The sequence below is a fragment of the Capricornis sumatraensis genome, chromosome 5, assembly GCF_032405125.1.
Source record: "Capricornis sumatraensis isolate serow.1 chromosome 5, serow.2, whole genome shotgun sequence".
NCBI lineage: Eukaryota > Metazoa > Chordata > Mammalia > Artiodactyla > Bovidae > Capricornis > Capricornis sumatraensis.
In genome coordinates, this window is record NC_091073.1 from 64,912,023 (window position 1) to 64,939,326 (window position 27,304).

Sequence of the window (27,304 nt, forward strand, 5' to 3'; positions counted from 1 at the left end):
TTGATTTCCTGGCATAGAAAAGGAAGTTTTTGTTCCAGGTTATGTGCAAGTAAATGCACTTTAAAGTTTGAATTTTGTGGTCAGATCAGCAGTTCTCATAATATAGATAGGATAACTCTACCCTGTGAATTGGTTTTACCTACCTACCCACAGATCCACCGAAGACTATCTGAACAAACAAAGCGAACACAACTAGAGACAACCTGTTCAACTTCCTCTGAAAGTCAAAAGGTGTGTCTGTCTGTGTATGGCAGAGTGAAAATGTTTAAGCATTTCCTAAGGTTTGGTCAGTTATTGTGACAATTCATCAAATATGGTTTAAGAAATATTTGCTGCTTATGTTGTTTCACTGACAGCTGATCCTAGAAAAAAAACCCTTTCAAGTTTTCCAAATAAAAACTGCTAAACAAAATGCTACAGTTTATTTAGATTACTGTAGCCAACTGTATTGCTTAACTTGATCTTTCTTACTTGCTTATAGAGACTTTGGGTAGTAACATTAGCATATTTAAACTATGTTTTTTTCACAGTGCATTTTATCACTTTCCTAAAAAATAATCTGCACAAAATACACCAAGTGTTACTATTTTCACTCTGCATATGTGATGAAAACTGTGTCTAGCTCTCATTTTCAGTTTCCACTGAAGCCATGTGCTAGGCTAAAAATAAATTTAAAAATTGGGAAAAGCATCTGGCTAAAATTAAATTGTGGGTACTGTAACCACCACAAATTCTTCTTGTTGAAAATTACATTAGAGAGGCTTACAAACACCTAAACATTTTACCCAGTAACATCTTGAGCCTAAATACAGTGATGGGCTCAATAGAATACACTGCTGGAGTTGGCTAAACTGGCTTTTGGTACCTTCTTTCCCACTTAAGGGAAATTATCATTCACACTCATTTTTCAGTGACTTCATGTTGAGCCAAGACATTTTTGTCTGCCTTAGCACTGACCTTACTTCAGTCAGCATGAATTCATGTTAATTTGACCTTTAGAAACCATAGTTTCATTTGGGTTTTGTAGTTCCTATATAGCCTGTTGAAATTATTCATCTGGTTGATGGGCAGAAAGAGTATACCTTACTTTTGTTTCATCTCAGAATTAGAAAGGCACCACTTTTTTTTTTTTTTAATCTATGCCTTGGCTTCATGAACAAAATTTCTGCAGTGCCAAGCTACTCCTTGCAAGAAGGTTAGGTGTTTGTCAGGGTGAAGTTTCTCAGCACCCAGAAAGCCAACGTGCTGACACTGTGGTGTGACTTGGCTTCACTGGGGGGAGACGTGCAAACACCAGTGCACGAAACAACACTCTACAAGAGAATCCCCCTGCAAGAGACTAGTTTACATTTTCCAGACAATAGTGGTCCCCAAAGTTGACTCATTGGTAGAACTTTAAAAATGCTGATGTCTGGGCCTTTAAAGAGAAGCTGAATAATGACATCTTAGAATAGGGTCCAGGCACCTGCACTTTAAGTAAGCACTTTATGGTTTGACTGTAGCCATGAGGTCTAGCATTGGGAATTACTCTATAAGCAAGACATATTGGATCTTTAAACTTTGTTTGTTGCTGGTAGATTTTCTTTTTAAAGATTTTGTGTTTGACTGAAAAAATATGGGTCAGCATATGCTAACTCTGTCACTTCTTATATACACAATAAAAATATATTTTTGAGAACTGTCTCTGTTGAATTTGCAAGGAGGTGTTAGAGTACCATAAAGAAACCAGCAAATGGTGTTGTGCTAACTTTTACAAGTTTTTGTATCTACTTCAGCTGAACTCTTCCTGTGGCCACAGTACTCACACTCGCCCACACGCATAGAGGCATGCATTCACACACTCTTATTTTAGGTAATGTGCAGCTCATGTCCACTCTATCAATGGCATTTTGATGGATTTATTTTCAGTCTTACTCTGTTATAAAACTAGTTGGATTATTCCTAACAAAATAGGGCATTAATAAGAAAAGATTTTTAAAAACTGCATAGTTATTCTTTTAATAGCCCAACACTTGGCATATGGTCTTCCTCTATGTTGCATATCTTCAGACAATCTCTCTACTGACCATCTTAAATATATATATTTTATAGATGTCATATCCTTATCCATCCTCCCAGTAGTGTGAAAATATAGCCATTAACCCACCCCAGAAATGTGTGTGAATATGTGTGAGTTTTTGAGCATTTAAAGGTTTGAAGACCTTCAGATTATGCTGCTAAGTAGTATTTCCTTGTATGTGTCGTGATAATACTAATAATAGCTATGGAAATCTAACCTGAGGTCACATGTTGCATGAAGCATGTTTTACATAAATTTTGACTACTGTTCCTCTTATTAATAGAAGAAACCTCGGTTTCCAGACCATTGTTTTCACATTCCTGAAATTTTTGTTTTGGAAAGTTTTTATAGTAAATATATTTGTAATTTTGGAATATGGAAAGCCATTCTAAGTTCTAAATAGGACACAAAACTAAGAAGTTACAAAGAAAAAGATTAATACATTTGATTACCAAAAATAAAAACAACACCACAGAACTTTAATGTTTGGGAAAAATTCCAAAAACAAAGTAAAAAATAGCAAATTAAGAAAAACTATTGGCAATGTAAGTAATAAATGGAGGGTTCAGTTCAGTTCAGTTCAGTGGCTCAGTCGTGTCCGACTCTTTGTGACCCCATGAATCACAGCACGCCAGGCCTCCCTGTCCATCACCAACTCCCAGAGTTCACTCAGACTCACATCTATCGGGTCAGTGATGCCATCCAGCCATCTCATCCTCTATTGTCCCCTTCTCCTCCTGCCCCCAATCCCTCCCAGCATCAGAGTCTTTTCCAGTGAATCAGCTCTTTGCATGAGGTGGCCAAAGTACTGGAGTTTCAGCTTTAGCATCAGTCCTTCCAAAGAACACCCAGGACTGATCTCCTTTAGAATGGACTGGTTGGACCTCCTTTCAGTCCAGCGGACTTTCAAGTCTTCTCCAACACCACAGTTCAAAAGCATCAATTTTTCAGTGCTCAGCGTTCTTTAAAGTCCAACTCTCACATCCATACATGACCACTGGAAAAACCATAGCCTTGACTAGACGGACCTTTGTTGGCAAAGTAATGTCTCTGCTTTTCAATATGCTATCTAAGTTGGTCATAACTTTTCTTCCAAGTTAATTCCTCAACTTGCAGGATCCCTTGTGAATAAATAAACTGCCCCCAAAATAGATGGTCCAAAATCTATAAACAAAAATGATCTCTTTCTCTCTGTCTATAAATCTATATATTTATCTATCTTATCTTGCCAAGCAGGATCTACATAGACCTATATATGGCTATATAGCTATAGCTGTGAAAGAAGAAACTCAATCTTCCTCTCAAAAAAGAGATGAAAATGTACACTTCTTGATAATCAAGGCACGAGGCAAAGATGCTGTGGGGTCAAGAGTATAAATTGGTACAGCCTTTTTGGAGGGCAATTTATCTGTATTCACCCAAGCTTAAAATGCATGTGTCTTTGTTCTGACAATTTTACTGCTGGGAATTTATTCAATAGATAGTCTCACAAAAGCACTGTAGGATACACACACACACACACACACACACACACACACACACACCATACACATCCATACAGGGTTGTATGCATCATTGCTTTCAATAATCAAAAGCTGGAACCTATTAACTATCAGTTGGGACTAGTTAAATGCATTAGGTGATAACTGTGTGACAGAATACTGTGAGATGTGAAAAAGAATGTGGCATGTGCTGCCTCGGAGGCATCTCAGAATTTTACTAAGTGCCAAAGCATGTTGCAGAACATGGTGTGTAGAGTCATCCCCCTGATGCACAGGGGAAATAGGTATATGTCAATAAAAGAGTAGAAATGGTTCCCAAGGAATATCACAAGAAACTGTTAGCATTATGCTAACTCTTATTTTTCAGTGTATAACTTCTGATAATACTTACATTTTTTGTACCATGTGCTGCTGTTATTTCATTTTATTTTGGCTGCACCCTATAGCATGTGAAATCTTCCCTGATCAGGCATCGAACCTGTTCCTCTTGCGGTGGTAGCACGGAATCAGCCACTGGACCACCAGGGAAGTCCCTGCTGATGTTATTTTTAATTAAATAAATCTGCAAACAAATTTCTTAATGTCACTACAGTATACGAGAGATGAATCATGACATTCCATGCTAAAACCATTCCAGTATTCCAAACTATCAGATTTTTAAGAGCCCTTTTATATATGACCTGAACTCTTCTTGCCTCTTATCCCTCATTTTGGCCCATGTGGACAAATTAAATAAAATTGCTTATTAAGTATCTGCTGTTGCTTTGTCAGCTTTAAGCGCAACCCTGCCTTCTGCTCTCTTGCATTTGGGGAACTGATATTAGAAGTATCTGGGTTAGAGAGCCTGCTGTGCTGATTTGGGGGGGCAGTTACTGTGGCAAAAAGAAAAACAGTGTTACCTCAGTCACTCTGTGGATTCAGGTTGTCAGAGATTCTTAACAGTCAGACTGTTAATGATTTTTTGAACCAGTTTCTTTCTCCTGAGCTGAGAAACCCAAAGCAAATGGTAGGATGTCTTAAGTTCTGTTTCTTGCCAGCGCCCTATGAGCTTAACACAGAGGGAAGCCAGTGGAAGCTTTTAGGCAGAGAGGGGACAGGATCACTCTGAGTGCTGCCCCGGAACAGATTGCGAGTGTCAAGGGGCCGGGTTAGGAGACAGGGCTGCAGTGCCAGTTGGAGACGATCGCGCGGGCTGCCTGTGTGGTCTGGACGTGGAGTGTCTGAAGGAGGGTTGGAGGGCGAGCCCCAGCACTTCCTGATCCCAGGGCTGTGGTTCTCCTTGTGGGAGACTGCGAGGATGTCCCTGGTGTTTGGGCACAATCAGTAGCAGTGCTGCTTACTGGAATAGAAAGTTTAGGAAGCGGGAGATGAAGAATTGGAGATGCCTGTCCTGTGTCCATGAGGACACGTCAACCAGGCAGTTAAGAGTCTGTTAGGGACACTTAGGTGTGCTGAGGTCTGCTGAGAAGGTAAGGAGGGCCAGATGAGCGAGGTAGACAGGGCGTCATGGAGACGTTGTCTGGGTAGAGGGGGGTAGTATGGAAGCTCATGGAAGGAGGTGAGGAGGAGAATGTGAGGTGAGGTGCGTGGCAATTTTAGACCCACTCTTAATTCCAGAACTGTTGTGGAAAATGGAAGCCGTGAAACGAGGGCCTGCCTGGAAGCGAATTGACTCATTGTACAAAGGTGTGACAAATATACACACCTTTTCATTGTTTTTAAAACAGGGTCTGTTAGAGATGTTTGCAGCTGGACCTGACCTACTGCACAGAGACTGATGTACAAAAGAAAGGGGGCCACAGTAGGGGCAGAGTGCCTGAGAGGTGAGAGGGTGGCCGCTCTAGAGTGGGGGATGAGGGGACGATTGACCTTGGACAGGAAACAGGGGTCAGGTGCATAGACTCAGAAAGAAGCAGAGCAGGAGCACAGAGGCCCTGGGGCTGTGTCCTTGCAAGCAGCAAGCTGAAGGAACTCTGTGCTTTTTGAAATAGGAAGATGCAGAAATTCCTGGCTAATTACTTTGATTTCCTCAATAAAATGTAAGGCAAGATCACCAGTGTGAGGGAAGCAGGAAATGAGGGAGTTTAAGGAAAGAAGAAAATGTGTGAGTCATTTTGGAGGGAGCTTCCCAGGTGGCGCTAGTGGTAAAGAACCCACCTGCCATTGCAGGAGACTAAGAGACACACCTTCAGTCCCTGGGTTGGCAAGATCCTTTGGAGGAGGGCATGGCAACACTCCAGTATTCTTGCCTAGAGAATCCCGTGGACAGAGGAGCCTGGCGGGCTATAGTCCATAGGGTCACAAAGAGTCAGACATGACTGATGACTTAGTACGCACGCAGCAGACAGTCCAGGAAAACTTGGTTGGATTGCTGGGCAATATTGTGTGCACATTTGAAAATATCTGTGAACCTATAGACTTTTTTGATTACTTCTTAGTTGGTATCATGGACCCAGAACCATTTGGGAAATTCCTTGGGAAAAGCTCTAATTAGGACCTTAAAGAGCATAGATGGTAAATACTTGGCACACATCTACTGTGTATACCTATTCTGTGTCCACTGGTGATCCCTCAGAGGCTGTTTGCCTCTGAGCTTGGGCCCAAAACTTTCTCATCCCAGGACATTAGGCAGCCACACCGTGCTATCTGAGTGACTCAAGATGAAACTTGTTTTCTATCCTAGGACAATGGCGGAAAATAATACTTACTCTCTGATACAATCACCCGCACAGCTATTAGAGTCTTTTTCAGTTGTTCTAACTGCTTGGAAAATCAAAACTATTTTAAGGCTATTTTATTTTTTAATAATGTAAAATTTCCCCCAAATATAAAGATATTACAGACTCATGGAAAATTTGAAAAGTGAAGCTTGCAACAAAATATTATGCAGACCATTACAATTTATCAATAACAGTGGGCTATATCTTGATTTGTTTCCTTGGGTCAGGTTTATGCAAATATGTGTGCATTTATATATTCATTGCTGCCAGTGTTTGAATATGAAAGCTATTTTAAGAGCTCCAAAGGTGCCACACATTTGTCTAGATGTTTAAATTCATGCTATCAGTCAGGGAAGATCATCACCACCCAGGATTCCTCCAGCTCTGCTGCTTCTGCTCATGAACTTCTTAGCCCACCTGGCCCAGTCTGTTTACCTGTCCTCACCTCCTTACATGCTCCCTTTTGCCCTCCAACCCCAGGCACACTGGTCCTCTTTCTGTCCATGCAGACATCCCAGGCCTGTTCCTTCTGGTTTTTCTTTGCACCAACCGTTTGTGCTGCTCAACATACCTTCTTGAGGCCCCTCCCTAATGTGGCTGAGTTTTTGTCGATTAGACCCCTGCATCAATGTTGCTTTCTTAGGCTGCTAGTCCCTGAAAACCACAGGGACAAGAAGCCAGGTGCCAATGCTTTAAAAATGAGAACTCTAATTGTAGGCAAAGCTGCTAATGTGGTTTTAAATTATTTTTTGTATTTTTGTTTGCTTGTTTAGTTACTTTGTTTTAAATTCATGCTGTAAATAACTAATGCACATGAAACACATGTTGTTGAAAAGTGGAATTTACAAACTCTGTTGTATTGTGCTGGAAGATTTTCAGTAAGCCTGAAAGATTATTTGGGTGTCTAATGACGCTTTTGAACATTTTGTGTAGGCAGTTATTACTCAGAGTATTGACTGAACGGCTGAACATGCTGTATAAATTTGTGCAATTGCTTAATTAAGCAAATAGCTTTTTGTCATTTATAGATAATAATTTTACTTAAAAAGTAAACATTCTCCCCCTTTTCCCCTCCACACTGCCATACCCACTCCATTTCCAGGGTTTTACTGTTCTTGGGCTCTTGCTTCTCCTTGAGATGGGAATATGGGTCCTGTCAAAGAAAGGCAACTGATTTTCGTTGTGAAATTGACAAGCGTTGCCTGAAGGTGATGTCATTATGGTTGGAAACCTCCCTTGGTTTGTAATACTTAACTAAACTTGTGCATTTGGCCTTTGTTTCTTCTTTTTTTTTTTTTTTTGATCTGTGGTGGTTTCCTCTGTGAACACTCCTTGCTTTGTTTTTCTCTCCGGTGAGGCTCAAAACGCCCAGCAGCTCCATGAGCGAATCCAGTCATCGAGTATGGATGCCAAGCTGGAAGCCCTGAAGGACTTGGCCAGCCTTTCCCGGGACGTCACGTTTGCCCAGGAGTTTATAAATCTGGATGGCATCTCTCTCCTGACACAGATGGTGGAAAGCGGCACCGAGTAAGCACCTTTTATCTAGACTTCATTCTGGGTATACTTTCCTTGTTCTTAGAATTTCTAGTTTTAAATACCAGAAATTGTCTAGGCTCAGGAAAAAAAAATGGCGTTTAAGATAGTGTGTGGGGTGTGGTTTTGTTAAGGATCACTACGTTCTCCACCCACAAACTAGTCAGTATCTAACACAGTCTGAAATTTCAGATTCAGAAGGAGAAATATTAGGTCATTATCTCTAAGGGCCTTTCCAACACAAATTATAGTTCTTTAAAATATAAATCCCTCACATCCTTTGCTTATCTGCAAAAAGAATTTTCCTCCCCTGACTCCATTTTTAAAGAAAGTTAGAATACCTCCTTAGATTTCAGAGTCTTAAATCAGGTCTAAATAGCATCCCTAAAGTAATTGATTTTTTATATTAACATTTGACTGATCAAATATATGTATTTAGTTATTTACCATTAAGTACAATAAACACTGGGCTTCCTAGGTAGTGCTAGCAGTAAAGAACCCATCTGCCAATGCAGGAGATGTAAAAAGACATGGGTTTGATCCCTGGGTCGGGAAGATCCCCTGGAGGAGGGCACGGCAACCCACTTCAGTATTCTTGCCTAGAGAATCCCCCGTACAGAGGAGCCTGGTGGGCTACAGTCCATAGGGTGGCAAAGAGTCGGATATAGCTGAAGCAACTTAGCATGTATGCACAATAAGCATTTATTAGGTACCCCCTGTGTACAAAAAATTAGAAGTCGGGAAAATTTTACAAGATGTGAATCTTGCTATCCAAAACTTTTTAGAGGCAGAATTCAGTTGAGGTGCAATTCCTCTTGAGGACTGGGAGTCTAGAGGTTGGACCAGTTATATCTCATGGAACCTTACAGGAGGGTGTCAGTGAATGGGCTTTAAGGAGTTTGAGTTCTGTCCTGAGCAAGGAAGGAATGGGCATTTCTGATTGAGGAGTTCATCTTCTTAGGGAAAGGTTTGATTCTGTGGTGTGATTGTGGAGTCTAAGAAGCTAGATGGACCTAGCTTTTATATGTGTGGACAGATCATTCCCTTGACCACAGAATGACAGCTTAGGGTCCACAGGAAACTGCTCATTTCTATATGGTCAGGTGCTACTGGTAAAGACTGTTAGAGTATGCCAATTAGACCTTGTGGGGATGCTGAGCCAGCCAACTACATAGTAATATGCCAAATGAATAATGTGCAGAGCTGGGGTAGGTATTTATTAGGAAATAATAAATATCACTGAGAACTGCAGTTTAAACCTGGGTCATTTAAATCTGTCTTCAGTATGTGGTGATTTAAAGAATGACCTGATGACTGTACACAGTAGAAACCTGTCTCAGCCCACTGCCTTCCTTCCTTCCTTTCTTCCTTCCTGTCTCCTCCTACGCTTGGCATTATTTAGCCTCTGCTATTGGCTAATAAAAGATTCTTTCTTTCTATTTCAAAAAGCATGTTTTATAATAATAGAAATATCTCCTATATTAGAATGTTCTCCAGAGTTTGGAGTTGGGGGGGTCTTACTTCACAGACAAGTAGAGTAAACATCTAGGAGTGAATAATGGCGGGGGGGGGAGTCTAATTCAAGAGGACTGTGAATCAGGATTGGGTGATCTGGAAAGGGTCAGTTGTAGACAATATTATCTATTTTGTTGTTGTTGTTCAGCTGCTCAGTTGTGTCCGACTCTTTGTGACCTCATGGACTGCAGCATGCCAGGCTTCCCTATCCTTCCCTATCCTTCAAGTCTCCCAGGGCTTGCTCAAATTCATGTCCACTGAGCCAGTGATGCATCCAACTCTCTCCTTATCTATTTTTAAAATGATGACTAAAACTCGGCTTATTAAATTTTTGGCAAACATGGACTTGGAGTAGGACAGGGAATCTCAGATTCTGGATGTTATCAAAATCCAAAGTGGTTACTGTAAATTGGAGTTGATGCCTGAAGCAGAAACTTGAAGGGAAGTTGAATAAGTTTAGCCATCCATGAGGCTCACCCACGGAAAAGGAGAAAGAGGATTCTGTCTGTCGGAAGCTCCAGACTAGAATCCAGTGAGGAGTGTATCAGATTCCTCACTTCTTGTTACTAGTGGACAGTGGATTGCGAGTTGTGATTACAAACACATTTACTGGTGACTGTGGATGACTTCATGAGCTTGCCATACATGGTAGGCCCTGCTTCACACCCATTACCGCTTCTGGTGGGATAGTGAGCCCTGGGAGCTTCTGCCTCCATTACATTTGTAATATATTAAACAAAAACATAAATGTGTTCCCGCATTTATTGATTTATCTAAATCTCAGCATTGACATATCAAAAACAATGTACTAGAACCAGTTTCAGTGGAATCTGCTAATATTAGGTGGTTCTGCCACAGATACCTAAGTATCCAGGGGCTTAAACTATGGCATATTCAGAATGACACTGTGTTAATACTTCCAGGTTTATTAGAACTGCAATCATAATTATAATTACAATGGTCCATACACTGAAAACCAGAGTGCATGGGATTTGTACCCTAAATAGAGGACTGGAGCTGAGCTCCAGAACCTCTGGAGGTTGGCAGTTATATACTTGACAATGAGGGAGAATGCATGCTAGGAGCTTTAATTTTTTAGTTTCTCATTATATTCATTTGCTAAGGCTTCTGAAACAAAATACCACAGAGCAGATGGCTTAAATTACAGAAATTTCTATCCCCACAGTACTGGTGGCTGGAAGTCCAAGCTCAAGGTGTTGGCAGGCGTGGTTTCTTCTGCAGCTCTCTCTTTGATTTGCTAATGGTCACCTTCTTCCTGTAGGCCTTCCCAGGCGGTGCTAGTGGTAAATAACCCACCTACCGATGCAGGAGACTTAAGAGACATGGGTTGATCCCTGGGTCCGGGGAAGATCCCCCAGAGGAGGGCATGGCAACCCACTCCAGCATTCTTGCCTAGAGTATCCTGTGGACAGAGCAGCCCAGAGGGCTACAGTCCATAGAGTCGCAAAGAGTTGGACGTGACTGAAGTGCCTTGGCATGCATGCCTTCTTCCTATGTCCTTACAAAGTCTTTCCTCTAATCAAAAGCATCCGAGGTGTCTCTTTGTCCAGTTTGCCTCCTCTTACAAGGACACCAGTCAGACTGGATTAGGACCCTAAAGGCCTCATTTTAACTTAATCACCTCTTTAGAGGCTTTATCTCCAAATACTGCCCCATTCTGATGTATCGGGGACAGGAATTCAGTATATGAATTTCAGGGGATACAGTTCACCCCATGACACTCATCAAGGAGACACTGCCACTTGTGCTTGAGAGGAGAAAGAGTAAAAACGGATACTATGTATGGCCTGGTCAACCTTAGTGGTTTTCATCTGTGCTGTTGCCTTACTCTGTAATTTATCTTGACTTACAGAGTGGCCTACAGAATGAACATTGGGGACAGCAGATCTGAATTATATCACTAGGTTTCACATGTCAATACTGAATTTACTCTATGTGAACCACAGTAATTGAATTCTTTTTTCTCCCAAAGTGTATCATACTCATTCATATTTTAATTATTTATAATCTGTAAGCCATCCCAGTTTGTTATATGCAACTTGATTGCAGACAGATGAACAGAACTCAAGACCAGATCTTGAGTGTGTTCTGGTTTGCACTGTCTCTGATACTTTCCCATCACACTTGTTACTGGGAAGGGATGATATCTCTCTGAATGACCTTGGTGTGTGCCCTCATCACCATTTTGCGCGTAAGTTCAAAGTCACACTACTCATAGGGAAGGAGTAAAGAGGGCACCGGAGCTGTACTTCCTTCTGCAAGGTCTTGCCATTCATGCTAGGAAGCTGCTCATTTGATGAACAGTTATTTTCAGACCTTTTGCTCAGATGAAAAGGAAAAGAGAAGGACCTTTTTGTCATAGGGAAACTCAGCTTCTCAATTAAACTTAAACAAGACTTTAATTAATTAACAGGAAACCTTTGGAATAGAAAGAAGCTGCACAAATTAAATAGATCCTGCAATTTGGAAGGCATTTACTTATGACTCCTGGGCAGACTTCCAGGTGGGAAAGGCAGCAGTTTCCCGAGCAGGACCTGTGGAAATTTTTAGGAAACGCTGAAGAAATGTAGCTGGAATTTTTCTTCTTACTTTGAGCTATAATGAGATTCAAAGATTGCTTGCCTGCTTGCCATTACCCAAGGCTGAGCTTTTTAACGTCTCTTTCCAGCTGGTACCAGGAGAGACTACAGGGAAAAAATGAACAACAAAGGAGCAAGAGGCAGTGACACTTTGGCAGAACACAGTGTCTAAAAGTTGAATTTCATTTTTCCATTCTTGTATAATTTTGAAATTCCATTCCTAGTGTCAGCTTGAAAGATAGATGTGGAAGCATATACATTTTTGGGGAAACTTGTTTCTCCAGCCTGAGTCAGGAAATGGTATCCATTAAGGAATGGGCAATTATTTTTGTTTCCTGTGTTTTTTTTTAAGGATAGATATTAAAAGATTCTCGGAAATGATATATTTTGTTTTATTTGAAAGAAAAAAAAAATTGTACCTGCAACTTTAAATCCATTGTAGTGAATAACACTGCTTTTCTTAGGGTTTTAATTAAACACCGTGTTCTTTGTCTATGCTGCTGTGCACACACACAACTGGATGGTTTACTCTGTGCCCTTTTGCTGTTCAACAATCAGAAGAACAGAGGAACATTTCCAAGAATGAAAGGGCAGGATCCTTCCAGTTTCCCACTTGGCAATATGACAGGCAAATTACGCCCTTGGAATATGAGTAAGCAGTAGCACCACCCTGGGCAGAAAAGTTAAGAGTGAAAAAAGTTAAATCCATATATTTACCAAAAACTCATTTATTATTTAAAAATAAATGTAAGTAAGCGGAAAGAAACAAATAAGAATCATTTGTCTTCTGCCTTACCAGAGGCAAATATTTTTAACATCTGGATGTATATTGTTTTTGTACATTCTTATAGATACACACACACACACAGGCTTACACACACATACACAGGTTTTACAAAAGTAGAATTATAATATTAATGGTCTCTGTAATCTGCTTTTTGTGCTTAGCAATAGTGCCATGTCGTTAAATATTATTCCCTTCGTAATTTTTATCTGCCTATTTTTTATTGGAGTATAATTGCTTTACAACGTTATGTTAGTTTCTGCAGTACAACAAAGTGAATCAGCTATATGTGTATACATCTATCCCCTCTCTCTTGAGCGTTCTTCCCATCCCCCCATCCCTCCCCTCTAGGTTGTTGTCTACCTATTAATTCATTTTTGAAGCTCTGTTAAAGTGCAGTTGGTAAGCAGTGTAATATGATAATTTGAAGGACATGCAGAGTGGAATTAACTCTTCCCCTATTGTTGGATATTTACTGTTTTGAGGTTTTATTATGATTGTGAACACTCCCTCATCGGTTTTTCTTTCAGCAGAATCTTTGTGAATAATCATTTTATTGAAATGAAATTACTAATTCAGTGGATATGCACGTATTCAAGCTGTTTTAAAATAAGAACAGCCCCATAGCTTGCTGACATGTCCTAATTTGTACTTTACCCTTCTTGTAGGAGTATGTCCATTCCTAACACTCTGGGCAATACTGGGCTGGTGTTTCCTTAGGAATCCTGGCTTTCCTAAGAAAAATAGCAGTGAGGTATTTGAGGAGTTTTCACTAATCTGGGGAATTTACAAGTACTTTTTATTTGCTTAGTTGATGTCATTTCTCCAAAATTTGGCTATATTAGCAACAGGGGAAAGAGTCCCATAGTTATTTTAGAGATATCTAAAATAACTATGGGACTCTTTCCCTTCAGTGGACTTCCCTGGTGGCTCAGATGATAGAGAATTCACCTGCAATGTAGGAAATCTGGGTTCGAACCCTGGGTCGGGAAGATCCCCCGGAGGAGAGCATGGCAACCCACTCCAGTATTCTTCCCTGGAGAATCCCATGGACTGAGGAGCCTGGCGGGCAACAGTCCATGGGGTCACAAAGAGTCAGATACGACTGAGTAACTAAGCACACAGCACAGCAAAGCCCTTAAATAATTGTCCTAAAAACAAACCACATTTGTTGTATAAATTGTCAGTCTCCTCCCCATTCTGTCATATAGATGACACAGATGAGGATGTTCGGGTATGTGTATAGCTATGTGTGTTGTTTATATAAATTGTCATTGTTAATATACAAACAGTTTCATATTAAACTTTGAGGATTCAGATCACTTTCTGCTGGCTGGAGTCAAGAGTTGTGATTGTGTGTCAGGTGTGGAAATTCAGTGATGATCTAAACTAAGCATGCAAAAGGATGTCTTAGCCTTGATGTTGCCTGGCACCCACACTTGAGAGTGGATTTCTAGGTTTTATTCATTTAGCTAAGTATGTATTCTTTGAATGCCAGATATTCCTGACACTGGGTTAGACACAGAACGTGTGTTGTTTGGTGGGGAGGGGAAGGACACAGTCGTGCATATGACAGTTTGGGACTATGTGTGACCTTTTTTGTCTTCACACAAAAGATAAATTTCTTTTTTGAAAGTGACTTTGCTAAGCTTCACGGACACGGATTATTGGCTCTAACTCAGGCTCTTGCTTCTGAGAATTCAGTGTTTCTTATAAACCGTGGTTGTTGTGGAAGGTCCAGGCCAGGCCCGATTGATCAGGGAATCTCTGCCAGCCGCCAAGGGCAGGTCACACCATGCGTGTCCTGTACTTCACCTCGGACAGAGGCCACGAGGAGGAGCCAGCGGCTCCCCAGGCCGAACCAGAAAGAAGCAGCTCTGTGTGGTCCGTGGGCCCCAGCTGAGAAGCTGGCTGAGTCTTCCAGCTCCCTCAGTCTGCCTTCTTGGCGCTGCAGGACACAGAGCTCAGGGAGTTTGAACAGGAGCAGCCCTTCTGGGGCCCTGCCAGGAATTTGCATCACTAATGCCAAAGGGGCCGACCTTCTTGGGCTTTGTTGGGGGTTGTGTGGCAGAAAATTCTTTATGCTGAAACTCCGCCTCCCCATCCCTTTTTGCTTTGTCTCTGTGTCTTTGTTCATCACTCTCATAAGAGAAATAAGAAGGGGTCATACAGCCTGTTTAAAGGAGAGCTTGTCTTCTGCTGGGGAAAGGATGCCACAGCTTGGGCTAAGGTGAGGGGCTTCTGATCACTGTGAAGCATCGTTTTTGGAGAATCATTTGTTCTCCTGATTATGTTTTATTTAAAGTAGATATATATGGAGACAGAGAGAGAGGGAGAAGGAGAAGGAGAGAAAGAGAGAGAACTTCAGATAAAAAACAGACATCACAACAAAAAATTCCTCTTCTGCTTATGTTTCTCTGAAGCCAAGGTGAGGAAGTAGAGAAGTGAGAAACACTGAATTTCTCTCTCTGTACTCTGGCAAAGAACTTTCTAAACCCAGAATCTGCTACAGGGGTACACGTGCACGCACGCACGCACACACACACACACACACACACACACACACACACACACACACACACACACACACACACGCTTATATATACCTAAGGATGCACAGGCCTGAGGCCAGAAGGTTATTTTGAAAAATTGCTCTGATTGCTTTATATATTTCACACACAGACACACACACACATCTCTGACAAGCATTAATTTTAAAGCAGTTCTCTTAAAAGATTAACTGACCCATAGCAAAACATTTTTAGAGTATATTTGAACAGAAATCAGTTAGAATTGGTCAGTGCCAAACTGGAAGTGGTTAGGAACACTATCCACAGGAGCTAGCTGGGGAGGGAAGAGTCTCTTACAGAGAAGTGGAAACAAGCAAGGGCCTTGTTAGACTGTTAGTCAAGTCTGGTTGCTTGTCCTTAGGTTTCCATTTCCTAACCTGGAGGCATTTGTAGGTTTCGGGTTTTGGATTGATTATGTAGGCAGCCAGAGTATTAGAGCCTCCTCCTCTAAAGGGTGGCTTGTTCAATTAGTTTAACAGTTCCAAATTTAATGGAAAAGCTGCAAGCTCAAGTTTCAACAGTTGTCCTGATTGTGTCCCTTCCAAAGATCTAATCCCAGAGAGCCCCTTGCACCCAGTTGTCCAGCCTTCTCCTAATTGTTTCAGGAAGGGGGACCTTCTCCAGGTCTGGACAGTAGGTGCTTGTCGAACACTCAAAAATGAATTGTTCTAGGAGATACAGTACTGACAAAATAAAAGAAAAAATACTTTATTGGGAAGGGGTGCCTGGACAGAGAGCAGCAAGGTGGTACAGGAACCCAGAATAACTGCTCTGCCTTGTGGACCACAATCTCAGGTTTTATGGTTATGCGTAGTTTCTGGGTTGTCTCTGGGCAGTCATCTTGCTTGTGCCCATATTTGGTCTGACTCAGCATACTTCCTGGTTGTGCGTGCAATCTCTCAGCTAATATGGATTACAGCAAGGATTTCGGGAGGTTGGTGGGACATATGGATTGGCTTCTCCACCCTCCTTTGGGCCCCTCCTGAATTCTCCTGGTTAGTTCTTAGTGGCAGCACTTTCTGCCTTATTGGGACCTCCTGTTGCCAGACAACTCATGTAAGTTTCAATCACTGGTTCCTAGTATAATCTCTTGTAGTCTGGAGCTATTCCTTAATCTTTCCTTTTCTCTCACGGCTTTGACACTTTCAAGATCATAGGTCAGCCATCTTTAGAATATTCTCCAATTGAGGTTTATTAAAAAGTAGTTAATTAAAAGGTAATTATCAGGGAAAGGTAAAAGCATGGCTTTCATACAGATATAAAATTGAGCATATGTTACAACAGTGTATGTTATTCATTTGATATGAGGAAACTGGGCAGATGTTTTCACGGTTCAAAGGAAGAGTCAAAGGACACAAATTTGCGTGAAACAGAGGAATGTTGAATTGCAATAGAGACAAAACTAGTTTTTCACCTGCAGGGAAGAAGTCAGTTAATTCACCACTAGACAAAACTGTGGACACTAATTTCCCTCTGAAACATGCTAGAATATCACAAATGCTTGTGTTTGTTTCTTTGCATCCTATTAATGGCGCATGATCTTTCTCTTATTATTGATGTTCACTTTGACCACTTGTTAAGATAGTGCCTTCCAAGTATCTCCCAGTAATGCTTTTTACCCCTTTTGTAAATAATTAAGAGAGAATCTTGAGTAGGTAACATGGGAAATGGAAAGTGGTACAAATCAGATTTATATATTTTTCCCTAGGATTTAGTTCTTCCAACAGTACCAGCACACTACCTTTAAAGCAGTGTAGGCCCATTTGTTCTTGTTTTACTCCGTGGGCTATAACTCATCACCATTATTATTTATCTTGAGGCTCAGTGTGTCCCCAGTATGGCTTTGGAAACTTCTTCAAGCTGTCTTCTGTGTCCTACCTTGGTTCCCATTATTCTTTGAGCATTTCTGTACTTTTTGGCTCAACGAAATGTTCTGGGCTTTTCTTGGTCTTTTCTTGCCCCAATCCTGGCCAGAGTCATTTCTCCAAGGAGCCCCAGTTCCTTTTAGTCGAGGGTAGTATTTGGCTCTTGAGAAAGGGCCCAAACTCTGCTCAGCCTTGCCTCTCTATGGCCACCTACTTCTTTTACTCTGTCCATGGCAATTTGAAGGAGAAGAAAAGGAAGCTACTATAGATCTGGATGAAAAATGTCCTCCAGCCATCTCAGCTAAAAAAGGACATTCAGTTCAGTTCAGTCACTCAGTCGTGTCCGACTCTTTCCAACCCCCTGAATCGCAGCATGCCAGGCCTCCCTGTCCATCACCATCTCCCGGAGTTCACTCAGACTCATGTCCATCGAGTCCGTGATGCCATCCAGCCATCTCATCCAGGGTCGTCCCCTTCTTCTTCTGTCCCCAATCCCTGCCAGCATCAGAGTCTTTTCCAATGAGTCAACTCTTAGCATGAGGTGTCCAAAGTACTGGAGCTTCAGCTTCAGCATCATTCCTTCCAAAGAAATCCCAAGGTTAATCTCCTTCAGAATGGACTGGTTGGATCTCCTTGCAGTCCAAGGGACCCTCAAGAATCTTCTCCAACACCACAGTTCAAAAGCATCAATTCTTCAGCGCTCAGCCTTCTTCACAGTCCAACTCTCACATCCATACATGACCACAGGAAAAACCATAGCCTTGACTAGACGGACCTTAGCCAGCAAAGTAATGTCTCTGCTTTTGAATATACTATCTAGGTTGGTCATAACTTTTCTTCCAAGGAGTAAGCGTCTTTTAATTTCATGTCACCATCTGCAGTGATTTTGGAGCCCAAAAAATAAAGTCTGCCACTGTTTCCACTGTTTCCCCATCTATTTCCCATGAAGTGATGGGACCAGATGCCATGATCTTCATTTTCTGAATGTTGAGCTTTAAGCCAACTTTTTCACTCTCCTCTTTCACTTTCATCAAGAGGCTTTTTAGCTCCTCTTCACTTTCTGCCATAAGGGTGGTGTCATCTACATATCTGAGGTTACTGATATTTCTCCCAGCAATCTTGATTCCAGCTTGTGCTTCTTCCAGCCCAGTGTTTCTCATTATGTACTCTGCATATAATTTAAATAAGCAGGGTGACAATATACAGCCTTGATGTACTCCTTTTCCTATTTGGAACCAGTCTGTTGTTCCATGTCCAGTTCTAACTGTTGCTTCCTGACCTGCATATAGATTTCTCAAGAGTGCCCAGTCCTAACCACTGGATGACCAAAAAAAAAAAAAAAAGGAAAGACATTAGAGCCATCAAACCATAAGCCACTGCAGCTGCACCCCCTCCCTGTGCGGATTCCTGATGGAGAAAAGCAGGATACTGGCCCTAGACAGCTAAGTGAAGGGAGAATCACCCAGTAACGTCCAACTCTTTGCGACCCCATGGACTGTGTAGCCCACCAGGCTCCTCTGTCCATGGGATTTCCCAAGCAAGAATACAGAAGTGGGTTGCCATTTCCTTCACTAGATAGTTAAAGTGCTTATCAAAGGAATGATTTCAATGAGCCCAGACTCTTACATCTTCTAGTACTTAGAAAAGCACTAACTCCACTAGCTTAAGAAGTCTGATTTGTCTTTAACAGTAATCTTGATGTTCTGACTACTGGTTTTTGTTGCAAAAATTCCTTTGGATACTGATTCTTCCCTTAAGGCCTTGGAGCAGTCCCTCAGAAACAATCTTGAGAGGATGTACTATGGGCTTCAGTCCAAGTCCTTCAAATAGAACAAAACCCTCAACTTTTAGGTAGTGCATTTATTCAGTGTATATATATACACTGAATATATATATAATATATTATTTAATTAATTATATATATTATTTATTGATAAAGCTAAGTAAAAGAGGAGAAAGAGGGGAGGAAGAGCAAGATTACGTACATTTTAACTCCCCAGTTTTATCAAATACTAGATCTGATCACCTCGTGGCCATTTGGGTTTCTGAAGTGGTTACATTTACATTTATGTGGTTGAAATGTGAAATTTAACTTCTTCTGAATTGAATACCTACTCTGCAGGTGCCTGATGGTATAGTTAGTAGTTGAGTTACAGAGCCAGCCTTTGCCTTCATGGTGCTGGAAGGGCTGTGAGATGTCCTAAGTCAAATGCCTGGTGTATTCTCAGCACTGCGGACATGGGTGCCACACTCAGTCCAGTCAAGGAGGGGAAATCAGAGGTCAGGGAGGCTTCACAGAGGAGCCTGGAATGAATGTGGGGTAGGGTTTAGCTAGTCTGACAAGGAGGGGAAGGGTATTCCCCCAACTGAGGGACGAATACACTTAATGCCAGACAGATTTGGCAGGCTTGAGGAATGGGAAGTGGTTTGATAAGGATAGAATCACTTATTACCTAATTTTTTTGACCCAATCTTTAGTTTTTTAAGAAGCATAAGTGTCCTATTTTGCAGACAAGTTTTGTTGATTGTGTACTTGTTTTGCAGGCTGTGATCCTTGAGGGCCAGCTGTCATCCAAGACTGCTGCACTGTCTCATAATGTCTTCCTTCAGAAGAAGCACTTTTTTTTTCCCTCTAAGAAAAGAGGAAGTAGAATTAGTGGGCATTTTACCAAAGAAAGATAATCAACTAGTTCTCTCCTGTTGAGCATATACTTAAAGAACAACTGGATTAAGGCTTTGTGGCTCTACTTTTTCATTGAAAATATGCTCCCCCTTATTTCTAGTGATGTCCTCCTTAGTTGAATATATACTCATTCTGAGCCAAAGGGAGTGTTTTTGTTGCCTTTGTGTGCATGCTCAGTAACTAAGTTGTGGCTGATTCTTTGCAATCCCATAGGCTATAGCCCGCCAGGCTCCTCTGCCAATGAGGTTTTTCAGGCACGATACTGGAGTGGGTTGCCATTTCCTCCTTCAGGGGATCTTCCTGACCCTGGGATCAAACCCCCATCGTCCCTAGTCGCTCCTGCATTGCACGTGGATTCTTTACCACTGAGCCACCTGGGAAGCCCCCTTTGTTGCCTTTATTCAAAAGTAAATTGCATTAGGTTGGTTATAGTAGTTTAATCCCTATTTTTGATTGTTTTGTGTCATTAATAAATGCAAATTTATTACTTGGAGAAATGTTTTGAAATGAAATAAGTGTCATATAGCTCATTCTGGGCTTTCTTCATGATATGTAATTTGTGTGAAATCCATTGCTGTCATGCATGCGCCTTACATGGTTGTTTTTGAACTTTACAGACGATACCAGAAATTGCAGAAGATCATGAAGCCTTGGTAAGAATTTCTGATCTGTTGATACAGATGATGTAACACTTCCTTCTTCTCTGAACAATTAAACTCTGTCCTCTGATTGTGTAACTATGTGTCTAGATATTTTGAGTGATTTTTTTTTTGCTTTCTTTTTGATGTTCTTATAAACAGGTTCTTAAAAAAAATTATTTCCCTTTTCTTTTTGCTTTGTGGTAGAGTGTTTTATGTTTGTAACCACAGAATGATCACATCAGGATTGCTACCCTTCTCTTGGAGCAAGGCTAGGCATAATTTTATGTATTACTTTAAACAAAACCTTTCTTTTTTGTGGCCTATGTAATGTTCAAAGTCAAAAATCTTTGATTTTCTTCAATGACGTGGTAAGAAAAAGATCCACATAAAAATATTGAAGATTGAAGTATGGAAGGAAAATTATTTACTTTCAGTCCGAGAAAATGTTCAGTCACCCATATATTTGTGAATTGCATGATAATTGTGTCTGGAGATCTCAAAACTTCTTTCTCAGAGTATTCCCTCCTCAGTGCCTTTATTATTCACTAAACAAGAGGAGTCCAAATAGGATCTTATAAACTCTCTGTAATAGGCTGAACGAATTTCCATTTTGCCCAGTTGTTAAGCATATAGTTTCAGCTTGAGAAGGAAGATTGAACAGCATCTGAAAATGTGCACCTTATTTTTAAGCCTCCAGAGAAAATGCTGAACAGTGTAATAGTGGTCTCTAAGCTTTCATGTTCCCTTACCTGTCCCACTAGAAAAAGTATTAGTTGCAGGAACTCTTCAGTCATTAAATTCTAATAAGACAGAAACATTGAATTTTTAGGATAAAGCTCCTTAAATCTAATTTTGATATATATTTTAATACAGTAGAAACACTTAATGGTAAAGACAATAGAATCCATCTTTTGTTGAGAATTTACTCTGTCCTGGGCACTGTCTCAATGTTTAAATGTTTACACTTGTTACTTCTAATTCACACTTTTATCCACAACACAAGATGAGTAAAATTAGCATTATTTCCTTGATGCAGAAGTTAAAGTGAGGTGGTATTGGAATTCAAACTGGTTATTTCTTCTCTAATAACCTCATACAATTTGTTAATGTAAAATTTTGGACTCCAGCCAAAATAACTTCTTAAAATTTGTCTGTCAGCAGTTTTAATCTTTTGGTATATAGGGGCATTGCAAGTGTGAATCATGATTTTTATTTATGATGGACAAAATCAATGCTCAGGATCCTGGTTCTGGTAATGGCAAAGTAGCCTAATCAGACTAAGGACCATAGATAACAATCATGACCTCTAGACAAAATATTGCAAACAAAAACATCTAAAAACAAGTATTTAAGGAACTAAATAGCAACTGAAACAGACAGAAAGAAGTAAGTCAGTCTGTGAGAGAACAAACTGGCTCTAGATGAGATTTGTGTGTTTATAGCTTTTTGCCTGAGGATCCCTGCTCATCCAGGTAGCATGCGTTCTGCATGTGTGAGAAGTCACTTCAGTCGTGTCCGACTCTGTGCCTGCTATGGACTGTAGCCTGCTAGGCTCCTCTGTCCTTGGTGATTCTCCAAGCAAGAATACTGGAGTGGGTTCCCATGCCCTCCTCCAGGGCATCTTCCCGAACCAGAGATCGACCCCACATGCCTTATGTTTCCTGAGTTGACAGGCGGTTTCTTTACCACTAGCGCCACCTGGGAAGACCCATCCAGGGATCATGGAGTGATAAAAACCCTCAGTCTTAATGTTACTGGTGGTACATACCTCCTCTGTTCATGCGACATAATTTGGGGCTGGCAGAGCAACTAGATAATTAAGGAAAATCCATGAAAGAAAGGAGGCTCAGAGGATATGAAACCCTCATAAACATATATGAATTCTGCCCAAATATATCACTGATCACTGAAGTGTGAATGTACATGTGTGTATGCGAACCCCAAAGGGTATTCAGATTTTTTGTTTCCTCGTGGGTCAGTTTTGATGTGTCAGTTTAGTCCCCTGAGCAGCTAGTGCTGAGCTGGAGTAAGGAGAGTAAGAGGTTTACTGGAGGATGGGTGGTACTTTGTGGCACAAAGTGAGACTGGCTGTGAATACCTTTCAGATAGTGAGGTAGAGCTGATGCCTCTGAAAGGAAGAGAAAAGAGGAAGCAGGTGTAGGTCTGACAGTTCCAGCTAACCCAGTGGGAAGCTCAGTATAAACACAGACTGTTAGAGGGGTTACACAGTGAAAACTGGTTACACTGGTGAGCTTTATTATGCACATGCAGAAGAAATACTGACTCTACACATGTGGTTGCAGAGAAGAGAGATGGTGGGGAAAAGTTCCCAATCATTTCATGAGGCCTGTGAGGCCAGTATCACTCTGATAACAAAACCTGACAAAGCTAACTTAGGACATAAAAATTATAGGCCACCTAATGAACAAAGGTACAAAACTCCCCAGACACATATGAACAAATATAATCAAGAAAGGTATAAAGAAGATTTGTGGCAACAAAGATTTATCTCGGAAGTTTAACATCTGAAAATCAGTCACCATGATTTAGAAAAATAAAGGAGAAAACTTAAACAGAAAAAACACCTTTATAGATACAGAAAATAGATAACAGATACAGAAAAAGCATTTCATAGTATCCAACACTCATTCATAAGTATTCTCAGCAATCTGGGAATAGAGGGAACTTCCTCAACCTGATAAAGACTATCTAAAAAAAAAAAAAAAAAGCATTATACTTAATGTTGGAAGATGAATCCCCACTCCTCCCACTAAAAACTGGGAATAAGGCAAATATATTCACTTTTTGCACTTCTAGTCAACATTGTACTATAGTTGTCAGCCTTAGCAATAAGTCAGCATAGAAATAAAAGGTCAGAAAGGAAGAAATAGGGGCTTCCCTGGTGGCTTAATGGTAATGGTAAAGAATCTGCCTGCCAGTGCAGGAGACACGGGTTCCACCCCTGATCTGGAGCAACGAATCCTGCATGCCACAGCTATTGGGCCTGTGCTCTAGAGCCCAGGAGCTTAAACTGCTGAGAGCTATGCGCTGCAGAGCCTGCGCTCTGCAACAAGAGAAGCCGCTGCAGTGAGAAGCCTGCACACCACAGCTAGAGAGCAGCCTCCCTTGCCGCAGCTAGAGAAAGCTGCGCAGCAATGAAGACGGAGCACAACCAAACATAAATAAATTTTTAAAGCTACTCATATTAAAAAAAAAAAGAAGTAAAACCAACTCTATCTATAGAAAATCCTAAGGCATCTACAAAGAAATGGCTTGATCTTATAACTGAATTTGCCAAAGTTTCAGAATATAACATTAGTATGTAAAAGGGATATATTTTTATACTTTAATAGCAAACAACTGAAACATGAAATTTTATAATTTCCATTTACAGATGTCAGAAATGATAAAATTCTTAGGAATTAATTTTAACAGGAGACATCAATACCTGTTGTCTGAAAAATAAAAAATATTGCTGGAAGAAATTAATGAAGACCTAAATAAGTAGAGAATACAGCATTTTATGGATTGGAAGACACAGTATTGTTAAGACAGCAATTCTCCCCAAATTAGGTTTAATGCAATACAGTTTTTAAAAAAGAAATTACAAGCCAACCCTAAAAACTTAAAGGAAATGCATTGGACCTAGAAGAGCCAAAACAATCTTGAAAAACCCATAAAAATCTATAAAGTTGGAAGATTTCATTAACTGACTTAAAGACTTCCTACAAAGTCAGTAATTAACATACTGTGATATTGATATAAAAGGATAGACAGATCCATAGAATAGAATAAAGAGTCTAACATTGATCCACAGCTAAATTTTCAACAAAGGAGCTGAAAGAATGTATGTTGATATATCATGCTATGATTCTAAAGGGAATGTCCAGTGGGGCAGTTTAGAAATCCATGCATTTCTGCGTCTATAAGTTTTACCACAAAAATAAAATACTTGGAAAAACTTAACAGGCAGGGTAGAACAAAGTTATTAACTTTGGCAATTAGGGATATATTCAATATTATTTATTAATAACTTTAAAAGTGGTCTCTATTTTCATCTTTTCTCTGCTTCTCTCTTGGGCATGGCACCCAGTGAAAACATTTGGAAGCACTATTTGATAAAACTAACAGCATAAAATTTAAATGCTTTGAGATTGGCTGAATTTTCTTGGAAAGAAGATGGTCTCTACTGAATTGATGAGAAACATTTATTTAAATCATTCCAGCACACATGGTGTGTTGGCTGTGACATGGCTCTCGACCAGCATGTAAAGTTTGTAGTCAGCTTAATCTGTGGCAGCCAGTACTGCAAAATCTCTAGCTTAGCACTTTATAAAAAAAACAAATAAACTAAACAAATAAAAATGCTCCCCGCATGTGCCATGTGGTTGCTTTATATTGGTAATCCTTTCAGCCTTGATCTTCTGCACCCAGCACTGATTTCAGAGACAGGATCTTGTCTCTTGCCTTTCCTCTTTGGAACCTGAATCACTCCTCTAGCAGTGGAAATAAACATCTGTGTCAGAGTTCAATAAGAGCTTTTGTAGCTGCCTCAGTTAAGATGAGGTGAGTGAGTCCCTTGATATGGAAGGTAATAACATTTTAGCACTGCCATCCTTTCCTTGCAACTGAGGATTTAAAGTTGAAGTTTGAAAAACGTCTCCCATGGAAAGGTAGTATGCCATCTAGCAACCAGTTATAATGAATTATGTATGTCATATATATAGTATATATAATACAATATATTATATACATATTCTATATAATTATATATGTATGTATCATATAATAGATAAAATATGCTATTAGATATGTATATGTACACAGTATATAAGATATATGTTATATATACAATATATTGTATCATATATAATGTGTACATATAAATATATCTAATAACATATTTTATATATTATATAAGATGCATATACATACATAGGATTATATAGCCTATGTATGTCTAGTAACATTAATCCGTAGAGTTTATAATTACGTGTGTGTGTGCTCAGTCGTTTGGTCGTGTCCAACTCTTTGCAACCCTATGGACACTAACCCACCAGGCTCCTCTGTCCATGGAATTTTCAAAGCAAGAATACTGGAGTGGGTTGCAATTCCTCCTCCAGGAGATCATCCTGACTCAGGGATCGAATCCACACCTCCTGCGTCTCCTGTATTATAAGTGAATTTTTTACAGCTGAGCCACTGGGAAAGCCCCCTTATAATTATATATGTGGCTCAGATAGTAAAGAATCCTCCTGCCAGGGCAGGAGATACAGGAGACATGGGTTCGATCTCTGGGTCAGGAAGATCCCCTCGAGAAGGGAATAGCATGCCACTCCAAATTCTTGCCTGGAGAAGTCCATGGACAGAAAAGCCTAGCAGGCTGTAGTTCATGGGGTCGCAAAGAGTCAGACACGACTGAGTGACTAACACTTTCACAAGTATAGAAAGTGTTATTAGATAATCAGTATATAAGTATAAATTGAGGAAATAGCAACCCACTCCAGTATTCTTGCCTGGATAACCCCACAGACGGAGGAGCCTGGCAAGGTCACAAAGAGTAGGACACTCCTGAGTGATTGAGCACACATAATATAACATCTATATAAAACTTTTTTGGACCAAGAGAGTGATCCTTGCTCTGGACACCTTGGTGTGTGATGTAAAGAAACTTCTCTCACTTCTCCAACCATTGATACTAACTGGTGATTGCCAAGCACAGAAAGCCCTAGCTGCGGTCTCAGAAACAGTGCTCCAGTTCCAACCATGGAGATTTAAACACTAGTTCCCCAAAGCAGCTTGGAGATTTAGAAACCAAACAGTACTGTTTCTCTTTTTCTGCATCTTTTGTCCCAGGTCCTGGGAGCCTGTTTGAGGAGTCTGTAGGCAGAGTTCTGGGGCATTTGAGGAAGAGGGAGTATCCCAAGATGTCACTGAGGCCATTTGGATTATGAGTCCATTGAGCGAGGAACAAAGTTATGTTGCGTTCAGATAATCAGAGCGCATAAGTACAATTTATCTTTTGCTTTTAAAGCAGTTAATGAAGATGATACTGTCTTTGAAAGATGATATCTTTCCCAAGATATAGGGAATATAAAGAAGAGTTTGTTTCTAGCCATGTGTTACTCCTTTTTCTGTTTCCATTGATTTCTTTTAAGTGACAACACCAAGGCAGTGTTTTTACACGCCATGGAACCTATGAATGCCATCTTCCAATGTCATGTATATTTTTTTACCATTTGAGGTCTTTCAGCATGCCAGGTATAAAGAAATGCAAACCATTCATTATCAGTTGTGCATGTATGTGTGTGCCCAGTCGTGTCTGATTCTTTGCAAACCCGTGAACTGTAGCCCTCCAGGCTCCACCGTCCATGGAATTTTCCAGGAAAGAATACTGGAGCGTATTGCCATTTCCGACTCCAGGTTCATTATCACTTAGTGTCTCTTTTTTTCCTTTTTTTGAGTAAAAAAATTGTTAATATTGTTTGTGTGTGTGTGTTAGTTGCTCAGTCACATCCGACTCTTTGTGACCCCTTGGACTGTAGCCCGCCAGGCTCCTCTCTCCATAGGGATTCTTGGGGCAAGAATACTGGAGTGAGTTGCCGTGTCCTTCTCCAGGGGCTCTTCCTGACCCAGGCATTGAACTGCAAGCAGATACTCTAAGCCGTCTGAGCCACAAAGGAAGTTAGTTAATATTGTTTACCACTAATAATACAACAAAGTAATAAATTACATAATATTATTCACTAAAAATTCTATACATAATAATGTACTGTTTTCACAGTGATACTAATATCTAATAATCTGTTAATAACTCCTACTAATTGATTTT

At 40.4% G+C, this 27,304-nt stretch overlaps 1 protein-coding gene across 2 annotated transcripts in view; it reads left to right on the forward strand.

Annotated features, from left to right (window-relative positions):
- ELMO1 (engulfment and cell motility 1) overlaps positions 1-27,304 on the forward strand; it is a 568,923-nt gene that overhangs the window by 178,510 nt on the left and 363,109 nt on the right. For both annotated transcript variants that reach the window (XM_068972512.1, XM_068972513.1), the window contains exons 6-7: positions 7,639-7,808; positions 20,449-20,484. In XM_068972512.1, the coding sequence (XP_068828613.1) occupies positions 7,639-7,808; positions 20,449-20,484 (206 nt within the window). The remainder of the gene's footprint in view (positions 1-7,638; positions 7,809-20,448; positions 20,485-27,304) is intronic.